This window comes from Malaya genurostris, chromosome 1 (genome assembly GCF_030247185.1).
Source record: "Malaya genurostris strain Urasoe2022 chromosome 1, Malgen_1.1, whole genome shotgun sequence".
Taxonomy (NCBI): Eukaryota; Metazoa; Arthropoda; class Insecta; order Diptera; family Culicidae; genus Malaya; species Malaya genurostris.
Window position 1 is genome coordinate 90,032,339 of NC_080570.1, and position 12,217 is coordinate 90,044,555.

Sequence of the window (12,217 nt, forward strand, 5' to 3'; positions counted from 1 at the left end):
ACCTGTCATAGAAGTGGACCAATCAATCGGTCTTGATGCGTGGTGTATGTATAAAGAGATGCACCATTTTGCGTGTTGCTCTAATCAAATCACATTTGCTGATACAAATTAGTCGATAGGCAGGACTAAGGAGTACTACTGCGTTTGAAAGGATTTATTCTAACGGACTTAGCACTCAAAATAATTATTACATGCTGCTAACGATGAATTCTAATAGTAGGAATAGGGAAATAAAGTATCTGTAGGAAATAAATTTAGCCAATGATTTATGAGCATTTTCTTTCAATTCTCATTTATTCAGTGCTTTGGAGTATGTCAATTTTTAATGTTTTATTGAATGTACAATGATATAAGTCACCAGTTAACGTTTGTAAACAAGTCCAACGGGTAAATCAACATAAAAATGTGTCCATTGAACAATGGTAAAAGATTCGCATATGAACGTCAAATGATGATCTCACCTAGAGTGCCTAGACCCAAAATTACGATATCTCATCCGTAATGTTGGAAACATTTCAAAAAAATTAATCCGAAATTCAGTTTCGTTAGCTTTTTAATCTGGTTATAGGCACTTTACCCTCACCGGATACATCAGCGAGGCGCTATCGATTTGTGTTTGGTTGCAGCAAGATAACGGCCCTAAAAATACGTCGCAATTTTGAACTAAATGCATTCAAGATCAGCTACTTTGCGCAGAGAATCCACGTGACGCAGATGGTTTTCGTTGTCGGAAGACAGACGCTAGTTTCTGGATCTGGGCAGTTTCTGGATTCTGGTGTGACTCTTGCAGACTGTATATGTCAAACTCTAGAAGCAAAAACAAAACATTCCTATATTCATAGCACACAAATAAAATTTAATCGCTCACCTTTATTATATCTTGCACTGATGATGGCTGTAGAATTTCGATGCTTCACTTTCTTAAGTTGCTACTAGAAAGTGGCGCTGAGGCCTCAAAAATTGAATTATTTCAATTGCCACTTCCTCAAAATGTTTGTTGATTTTCTTGAGGCTCCTTAGTGACTTGTTCGTAGCAACTTAAACAGTATTGCTGAAGAAGAATATTTTTATCATTATCAAGGGGTCGCTATATTTGTGGTAACTGGCGGTAAATCGCTCGCAGACACTTTTAGTTGCAAATTTTCTTCGTAGTGTCTGGTCGTGTCGTCGATACGCCCTTGCGCTGGTTTTCGAGACTAAGACAAATCTGCGAGTATTTTTATCGTCTCATTTATTATTTCCAGTGGTGGTATGCACGATTCATATGATTAAGGTATTGAGCTGACTGACCACTGGCTATCGAAAAACTGGTTTGTTTCGGCAGATTTTATCGTTGAAATAAATCAGCCATTTATTACATGTCAACAAAAGTTGAGTTGAAGTTATTGGCAAAGTATTTGTTGATTCAATCGAGTTTTACATATATATCAAGAAAAAAATTGGTTCATTTTATCTATGATTTTATTTGTGTGATGGCAACTAAGTTTATTGGTTGAATTAACCGTATCAGTTTTGTTTCTTAAAAGTCAGACAATTTTGCTCCCGTGGATGATCAAAAAAGTTTGCTCGTGTTCTAGAAGGAAAATTTAAGTGTTTCTTTCGTTTCCTCGGGGTCTTGTAACAGTTCAAGTGTATGTATGGATAATTCAAAATATTACCAAACTTGCATTACTTTACATAACACGTTTTTTACAGAAAATATTTGATGCAGGAATTCTATCTTAACCAGATTAATGGAGCACCGAATCATTAATTGTAACATGTGAAAAATTTTATCGTCCTACGACAAAAGGGCCCAACAGCTATTGAAAGCAATTAACAATTTGAAAATTGAAAATCGAAATAAAAATAGTTTAAAAAATTACCTTGAAAATTAGTTTAAAAGAAATCTCTATTTAAGAATAATGACAAACAAAAATGTATGATTTCAACAAACAAAAGCGTTTGTTGAAATACTAATTCTATTAGGTTTGAATCTTATCGTTCATTTCAACTGCCAAGTTTATAAATTCAAAGAACTAATTATTTTATCTTTATCTAAAGCTAGTTCATTTTAAACTTATTTTGAAAGTTAAATTTACCATGAAATTGTTTGTCAAGAAATTGACAGGAATGCACAAGTAAAATATTTGTTATTTTTAACAAAATATTTCTTGAAACAAACTAATGCACTGAGCGAAATCAAATATTTTATTTTGTAGCTTCAAACAATAATTTTTGTAATTTCAAACCAGATTTTCTTTTGTCACTATTTCAACAAAATAAATCGTTGCGTGAAACCAAAATTTAATTATTTTTATAATATTTTTCTCTGCGTGTACAATATCTTTCTCGAAAAATCAAACATCGATGTAGTGCGGAAATGGATTTTGCGATCAAAAAAAAAAGATCCCTCGACCTGGTTTACCCCTATGGAATCCAACACAAAAACAGAAAATCGGTTTTTATCTGTATGAAAATTGAAATATCGGTATTTTGAGAGAGCATATCTGTATTCCTGTATCGAGTCCAAAAATCGGGTATAGTTGGCAGCGCTGATTCGGTGTGTAGATCCCACTCTTAAACGAAATGTACCACATATAAGTAATTAAACTTATCAGTAGATTTGCAAAGTACGTTACGTTGTTGAGTGGAACTGATTGTATTGTTTTTTCCTCTTTCTAGTTAATTTTGAAAGTTATTTATTCGATTAAAAGGTAGGAAAACAACAGATTGATTGGCTTCAAACGAACCCAGATTTTGTATTAGTGGAATAAAATTGTGCGAAACTAAGTTCTTCAAATTCAACGTGTTAGAAAATGACATGACGGATACGGATAGGAAACCGGATCGTGTGAATCAGAATGACGGTGACGGACGTTGACGTTCCGGTGACGGTGACGGAAGAAGCCGGACCGTCTGAATCGTACTTAAGAAGCCAGTTGTCAGGTCTTGTCTTAGGTACAGAGATGCCAGATATTTTCATAGAAAATCTTTATTGCTATGTATAAAAAATCTGTATTAACCTGTATTCACTAATAAAATGGAATTCTTAAAACAAAATGATGCCAAAAGATGTCATTACAATAGATTGTGGTTATAGGTAAATAGATTCAGTCATTGCTGCGCTCACAAAAATATTCAACGACGAAATTTCATAGTTTTTTTTAAATTTTTTTTATCCACAACAATTGAGTTGTAATTCCTTATATATATCTAGTAAAATTTCATGATGCCATTACTTCCTTGAATATCAGTTCAAATTTTTTTCAAATTATAATATAAAAGGATTTCACAACAGATTTCCATATTAATTTGTGATTTGTCCGTTGATTGAAAGACTTTTATTTCATCACTGGAATCAAATACTAAAACATAGCTTAGGCAGAAACGTTTAATTTTGGTGAGATCCGTATAAATCTGTATTAAATTGAGGAATTCTGAATAAAATCTGTACTCTGTATTAAATCTGTATGAGCATGTAAAAATCTGTATAATACAGATGAATCTGTATAAATGGCATCTCTGCTTAGGTATGCAGATAATTGAAATTTTTACCTGGCATCTCTGGTTATGATTAACGAATTGTTAGGAGAATTCACTTTAATTTGGTTTATATTTACGTGTTTCTAAATAGATAACTTAGGTAAATTATGATCCTCATTGCTGACAGCAACCAGTGTATTCTGTAGTTGTAAATGTTGTATGGAGAACAGGATTATAAAAATCTTAGAACGCTGTTGAACTGAACAAATTAATAAAATGAGTAATATAAATCTGGATGAGTTTGTGAAAGAATGGGTTGATCTATCAAATGAATACAAACATCTTGAGGTAAAGTAACAGTAAGTAGTATATAGGTGTCCGTTAATATATTTTCTTCCATACAGACAACAAACATAAATTATTTGGATTCATTGGAGAATTTGGAATTATTACAAGAACAATGCATGAAACAAATCAAACATCAACGTTATCGGATGCAGCAGATTTCAAAAAGTGTTAAGCAGTAAGTTAAATAAATTGTAATCTAGAGCTGATTGGGCTTTACATATACGGTTATGGTAGCAAATTGACATCAATCATCATTTGTGTGTTATTAATACCTCACACTGATAAGATAATTGGCATCGTACGAGATCTGCTTCGTATGCTCGACTTGCTTGAAGGTCAATTTGTATTTATGTTGATAACACTAAATTTGACAAGTAGGTTAAAGCTATAGCTTGACCGACCAGTTAGACACACAGAGCTTATTGGGCGGACAATCGAAAGACGAATTGGAACAAGATAAATACAGATTTTACGGAGAAAGATAACGATTTACGACTGCGTACAAGTAACAACGTGTATTTATTTGATGAAAAAAAAGGAAATACATTTTTACATTGTTTCGTAACAACCGGTCTGAATTCGCGTATGCATCTGGCATTTAATCCTGAGTGTCCTGTTGTGCCTACTCAAAAGATGTAGCAGTCAGTCCGTGTATCGAATCTCTTAATTTTGGTAGACCCAATCGATTTGGTCAGAATATCCTCAAGCATAAATTCCGTCTCACAGTATTGCATTTTAATTACACCTGCAATACAGCAGCTCTCAGTGTAATGATACCGCGTATCTATGTGTTAAGATCTTTTCTTCTGTTGTTCCAAAGCTGTCGGATGCTGTTGCTGCTCACCAATTTCATCCAACAAACGTCGTAAACAATCAATCCTGCGTTACAGCTGAAAGAGCCACATATTAGGCCTCCATCGTAGACATGGCTCTGTTTTTGGCTCACCCATGTCACGGACGCTCCTTCTAAACTGTGTACTTTATATGTCTAGGATTTGCGGTCACTACTATCGTCTGCCCAATCAGCATCGCAATACGCCGATAAGTTTAACTCATAACCATTCTTTCCCAGAATCAATTCGTAGTTAATAGTATGTATCAAGTATCTTACCACACGCTTAAGCTCTGTCCAGCCACTTACTAATTGGGTGCTAACTTTTCGACTAAGTATCTCGACAGCCGCTGCGATATCTGGACGACTGTTCAGAGACTAATATAACATGCAACCAATTAGCTTATGACAGTTTAGATTCAGAGGATGGTTACACAACTTGGGATATTAGCCTCAATCAACGATGTGAAGATTTAGAGTTCGAAGTATTATACGAAGGATTTGTAAACAAAACCATGAACTTGGATGGCAGCCAAACCCAACAAATTCAGCAAGCAGTATCCACATCTATATCAGATACACATATATTTTCAATAAGAACCAAAGGCACATCGAAAATCTGCGGTTACAATGGATACCAACCATCCAGGAATCGGGAATCAGAACAAATTGGTTCGAATGGCACGGTCCCCTTGATATGTGGAGATTTGTACCTTGCCATCAATTTGTTTTTAGCATCATTTTCCCGATATATAAGAGGGAAGGATTGAAAGGAAATGATAAGGTATGGACTAGGAGGATGGGAAAAATTGACGACACAAAAACACAAAAAAGCAGAAGTAAATTCTGTACCGCTAAGGGATGCTGAACAATCTGCTGGGGATCACATTTAGTGGAAGCAGAAGTAAATTCTGGACCTCTACGAGGTCCCGAACAGTCTGCTGTAAAACCTATTTAGGTTTGTTACTATATGCGTTCTTACTGATGAACGATGCACAGTTAATAAAACCTCCAACCCCCGAGAGGATTTAGAGATTTTACAAAAGTGACACCATTCTGCACTTTCGGAAGAATGCAGAACGATTCGCAGTATGTACGAGCAGAAGTAAATTCGGTACCCCATAGAGGATGCTAAAGAATCTGCTAAATTCTATTTAAAGTGAATACAGAAAGGATTCATTCACTCCAGGAAGAACGATGAACCCTTCTGACTATAGCCCCTTACCACATTGGGTGAGAAACGAGAGAATATCCTTTAATTATAGCTCCGCATACGCATACTCAACCATGTATGGAGAACCAAAAACCAGAGAACTGTCCGTATAACAAACTATGTGTTCATCTAGTTTTCGTTCCAGACAACCAGACAACCATTCCTCACGAAGTGGATAGCTCACATTGAATATTTTGAAGGGAAAACTGCATGTGAGAGTTAGGTCACTAGGAGCGAGTAAATACTCATCCCAGGTAACCATTTGAGACCACAAGCGAGTGTGGCTAGTAGCATAATCTAAAGGGTTACTGTTCCAAAGCCCTGTAACCTTAAGACGGTATGCACAAGATGACGGTATGCTAGTGATGGGCGAGCGCTCACGGGCCGTTCATTTGAACCGACTCGTAGCAATGAGCGAACGAACCACGGCTCTTCAAAATTGAACCGCGGCTCTCAAGCAGAGTTGCCATTTTAAAATCTGCGTTTCAACTTGGAAAATTTGTGTGCCTGTGTACGCCCAAATTTGATTGCGTTGTTGGTTAAACGATGATGTTTTCTAATGAAGCTGTCAAAAATACATAGGAACATTCACTCAGCAGGTAATTTTCAAAGAATTCTGTCGTAATAGGGGAAGAAAAATAGATTATATTTTCCAAATGGAATTTCAATTAATTTATTTCAATATCCCTCTTCCTCGCACACGGACACCTCTAGTTGTGAAACACAATTTTAGATCGCCCATACCGCTCCTGCAATTCCGTGGTTCTCACAATCACTCTCTCGAACCGCTTCTCCACATTGACGTTAATTGAAATAGAGCCAATGAGCCGTTCAATTGAACCGGCTCTTACGAAAGAGCGTTCGGTTCAGAGCCGCTCATTGAAATGAGCCGTATTGCCCATCACTACGGTATGCACAAGATGCTTCCTGTTTTAGGAACACATGTAATGGTTTAATGCACAGTAGCGCTTCTGGAGCAGCAGTAGTAGTTGTCGTGAATGCTCCTGTCATCGCCATTAGTACCATCCTTTGGAGATGATTTAGCTTTGACTGAACTGTCGCGACTTCTCCTTTCTGCCACCATACAAGACATCCATATGCTAAAATTGGTCTAAGAATAGTTGTGTAGATCCAATGAATATATCCCATGATTTTCCAAAAGCTCGTCTGCATTGGCCGAAAGCCATGCAAGCTCTTTTAATCCTGAAGTCAATGTGAGCAGACCAATTCAGTTTTGAGTTAAGAATATCCCCGACGTATTTAACTTGATCGACCACAGTGACCTCTGAACCAAAGAACTGCAACGGTCGAGCTCCTGTGATTATCCTACGATGAGTGAAAAGTATCATTGATGTTTTGCCCGGATTTACAGATAATCCAACCTGACAACACCATTGTTCAACAGATCGCAGGGCTTGTTGCATTAACTCAAAGAGAGTGTTAATGCTTATGCCGGTCAGCAATATATGATAATCGTCGGCAAAACCATAAGTCGGAAATCCAAGGTTATTAAGATTCCTTAACAAACCATCAGCGACTAGGTTCCATAAAAGTGGGGATAGTACACCACCTTGAGGACACCCACAGACACTCAGTTTTCTAATCTCTGCTTGCCGAAGCGACGAACAAAGAAGTCGATTACTAAGCATTGCGTGTATCCAATTTGTGATACTTGAAGGTATGCCATGACCACGGGCTGCTTCCAGAATTGAATTGAAAGACACGTTATCAAAGGCACCTTCAATATCTAGGAAAACTCCCAAGCAAGCATGCTTTTGTGAGAAAGCTTTTTCAATGTTGTACACAACATCATGTAACAGGGTTGTAGTGGACTTTCTACGCTGGTTAGCATGTTGCATTCCATGTAGTGGATGCACGCCCAGACTAACATTCCTGATATAGTGATCGACTATGCGTTTCACTGTTTTAAGAAGAAATGAGCTAAGACTGATAGGCCTGAAACTCTTCGCTTCCTCATAAGTGTCGCGACCGCCTTTGGGAATAAATTTGACAATTATTCCCTGCCAAGCTCTTGGAATATATCCTGTCGCAAGACTAAAAGTAAGTATTTTCTTCAAAACATGTTTGAAATGTTCATACCCTTTCTGCAATAACACTAACTAACTCCCCATTTGACCGATTCAATAGTCACAACGCTTCCAGCAAGGGCCCAAGAATCGTAACTACCTGAAAAAGTCTCGGGAAGAGCTGTCGGTGATGGATCCATACATCCTGGAAAGTGAGTGTTAAAAAGATAGTGAAGTACATCACCTTCATCAGACAAGTGCTCACCATCTGAAGTTCTTAAGAAACTGACATTAAAGTCGTTAGACTTCGAAAGTAACTTTTTTAATCTGCTAGCCTCGATGAGACTAGAGACATTTGTCAAAGGCTTTTCCAACCACTTCGCTCAGACGATCGAAGAGCATTTTTGTAAGCCCTTCGAGCCTACACGATTGCCTCCGACCCATCTCTGCGTCGGTGGTTCCAAGCTCTTCTGCATAGTTTCCTTAGTCTAGCAAGTTCACCATTCCACCAAGGAGTTCTTCTAGTAGCCCGCACAATCCGAAGTGGACAAGCCTCTTCATATGCTGGAACTATGAATTGGGGTTTCAATTGTTGGTTGGTACCCGTAAAATCTAGTCGCCAAGCCCTCTTCATAGAGGTCCCAGTTTGTAGATTTGGGATTACGATATGTGATAATATCAAATTTAACGTTTGAATGATCAAATAAGATGTACTTATGATCAGACAACGAAGGTCCGAGCTCATCGGAGACGAGCCAATTCACCAACTCATGCGCAGTTCTATCAAAGCAGAGAGTTACGTCCAAAACCTCCTCTCTTCCAGATCTCGCAAAAGTTGGATGGTTTCCTGTATTGACTATGTGCAAGTTTTGTACTGCTCAAAAATTCCATCATATCAGAGCCTCTCAAATTTATATCTGTGCTACCCCAAATGATATGGTGAGCATTTATTTCACTGTCAATTATAAGCGGTAAATCACTTTTGCAGCAGTATGATACAACCTTTTTGAAGTCATCGCTTGGCGAAGGTTGGTTATGTGGCAAATATGCCGAACAATAGACATATTTCCTGTCTATGCCATCAATAGTCATACCAACTGTGACAGCACAAATATTCTGAGTTGTGAGCTCCGATATGAGAGAAACATCGAGAGCTCTATTTCCAAGTATGCATACTCGAGGCATTTCACGTGGATAAGTCATACCGTTCTTGTTGAAGGCAACAAAGACTGGGTTTAACAATTTTCCAACGTAGAAGTTTCCCTTTTGGAAATATTATTCTTGAACCAAAGCTATAGAAGTTTTACCTTCTTGCAGAAGTCTGGATAGATTTATAGTTGCTGTACGTTTATGCTGGAGATTGATTTGTGCTACTCTAACCATTATCAATTAGAGTAATGAACACTCCATCTCCAGCATTTATCGTACAACAACTAGAAGAAACCAAATATATTGGCTTATAATCGCTCATAGCGAACCATGTAAGGAATTTTTTAAATCATTTAAATCCCACGAGTTGCGAAGAAAGAAGTCGTCCACTGTGCCAGAGCTTCGTTTAACACAGTAAGGGATTCCAAGATATTCCGTTCACGACTGCATTATTTAACCTCCTGCAGCCATTCAGTAATCGACACGGAAATACACCTTGACTTATGAGATCCTATTTTTGTGGCCTTTTACGACATGGAACAGGAAACCAGTGGATCAATTCTTGGTAGAAAATAATTCCGCCGGATGCCACACGGCTTACCTGTTTGGTGGACTTATACCACCGGTACAGGTGAACCGTAGCGTTATTCTTAGCCAGTTGGGAAAACGCTACCGACACTACACGGCTATCTAGGCTGCTCAGAGAGGGAAGTTGACATTGAAAGTCAACTTCCATGGATGGCCGAGCAGCCGACCAATGGAGTAATCTGTTCGTATTCACACGGAAAATGTTTAGATTCAGAGGATGGTTACACAACTTGGGATATTAGCCTCAATCAACGATGTGAAGATTCAGAGTTCAAAGTATTATACGAAGGATTTGTAAACAAAACCATGAACTTGGATGGCAGCCAAACCCAACAAATTCAGCAAGCAGTATACACATCTATATCAGATACACATCTATTTTCAATAAGAACCAAAGGCACATCGAAAATCTGCGGTTACAATTGATACAGAACCGAACATCCAAGAATATTTATTTTGGAAGCGTCAGAATTTAAACCACCATTTCATCGAAAGCCTGATAGTGCTAAGATCCACGACATATTCACGTATTTCAACTCAAAGATATCCATGGTTGAGAACTATATCGGCCAAAGACTGGACGAAGTTTATAATGCAGTAATGACAGAGATGTGTAAATTAGATAAAGCACTATTTGAGACAAAGTTGACACTTGCACGTTTAAGCCCAGCGGAATTCGTTACAAGTATAATGAAGAGATCAGGATTTTCTGCTGTAGTAACTGGAGAAGTTTTACACGTTTTGGAATGTAAGGCTGTATACGTAATGCCATTCGCAACAGAGCGGTGTTATCAATAATTACCTGTAAAATATGACAATGAAACAATGTTTTTAACTCCTGTAACAAGAACATTGCAGCTGAGAGGAACTGAAATCGAATGCACTCCGCTTATGCCCTCCAAATTCCAATTTGGAAGCCGGTGGTACACAATAGATGGAAAAATAAGGGAAACTATTGCACCTCAAACGTTAACAACGGATATAGTAACAAAATGGAAATACACACCCTTACCAAATTTAATGGAAAGCGGAGTCTATTGGCGTTTTCGTTTTTTATTTGCACTACACCGGTGCAGTGCTACACTGAGGCATGAATAAACGAACAAAACTGACGAAAACATAAACAGTAACCATTGACTACAATAAACGATTCCATTGCACAGAGCTACACCAAACTTTTGATGAGTGCTACACCAGTGGTATCGGTGCAGAAAAAGTGTAGCACTGGTGTAGTGCAATTGGCAAAAACGAACGGATTCAGTGCACCTTTCGCTACACCGGTGTAGTGCAATTTAAAAACGAAAACGACATATGATACCGACAGTGTTAAGAAAACTCGAAATTTAATATACAATCAAAGTGATCGCTGTATAGCATCAAACGTTCTTCACAAAATTCTGTCAGGGCAAATATCTAACAGACAAGGATTTCATTTCGACGCTTTGATATCAGAAAAGATAATTGACAACGCGATTAATCGATACTGGAGCGAAATAAAATCATGGTCAAACTGGTTAGGAAATTTAACGTCAACTATCATTGGATTGTATGCAATCGGACGAGTCATCAAATTTATCGTAGACACGGTAATGCATGGAAGAATTTTGTATGACATTTATGGTCTTGGATGGCAATTACTAGCTGCCTTTTGGGACTCCCTGACATCATTCTTAACACATCGGAATACGATTACAAACCTACGAGCATGATCAGCTGCGTGCGTCGATAGCGACGCACGCGCAAGAATACTTGAAATAACGAACATGCGCGTGCAGCATTTTTTAGAAGGATCTCTGCGAGAGGTCCAGATTTGCTAGGCTAGGAATTAGTAAATAAGACCCAAAATTTGTAAATAAAATCGGAAGTTTTCGAAAAGTTAAATCGAGTAGATGTTTGAGGCAGAAATTTCTCATCTCCTTGTCAAAAGTCTTTTCGCTAAGACAATCGATAATCGTCCGAATTAGAATCATAGGTCTCCGCACAGAAGAGACAACTAGCCTTTTTCCGAGATTTAAGGTAGTGCTTAGTGCTAAAAAGACTGCTTTCAGCTGGTCAAAAACTATTCCACCACAGATACATTGGCTCTCATTACGCAAGAGCAACTAGCATGCGGTCTTGAAGACGTTATTTCCCAGCTGAGAGCTTTTACGCTCGAAAGAAATCAAGGTCCCTGAACACAAGTTCTGAATTTCGTTTTCGTTTCCTTCGCACGAAAACAATCCATGTTCCAATTCTCTAAAAATTTCACGTTTCGGCTAATGGTAATTCGTCCCGATTTACCAGTCTATATGCCTTATGTTCATTTGAGTAACCAACGAACACAAGTTTCCGTGATTTATTTATTTATTTATCAATGTATACATGACGTAAAGCTATACCTTTTCAATTGTCACTACCGAAGATGCATAGGATAGTACTGTTAATTATAAACTAGTTTGTGAATGCTAATATTGCTAATATCAAATTATTAAAATAATTTCAACAGCCTTTCTTGAACATCACTTCCGATGTAATGGCTGCATTTTCTTTCACGTTTCAGCTGGAATATGCACCTATGCTTCCGAGCCGAAAATTCTAAATTTTTCGCATGAACGA

At 37.8% G+C, this 12,217-nt stretch overlaps 1 protein-coding gene across 1 annotated transcript in view; it reads left to right on the forward strand.

Annotated features, from left to right (window-relative positions):
* The first annotated feature begins 3,524 nt into the window (after positions 1 to 3,524).
* LOC131440690 (transmembrane protein 120 homolog) overlaps positions 3,525 to 12,217 on the forward strand; it is a 55,215-nt gene continuing 46,522 nt past the window's right edge. Inside the window, exons 1-2 of the mRNA XM_058612194.1 lie at positions 3,525 to 3,813; positions 3,870 to 3,988. Of these exons, the coding sequence (XP_058468177.1) occupies positions 3,742 to 3,813; positions 3,870 to 3,988 (191 nt within the window). The 5' untranslated portion in view covers positions 3,525 to 3,741. The remainder of the gene's footprint in view (positions 3,814 to 3,869; positions 3,989 to 12,217) is intronic.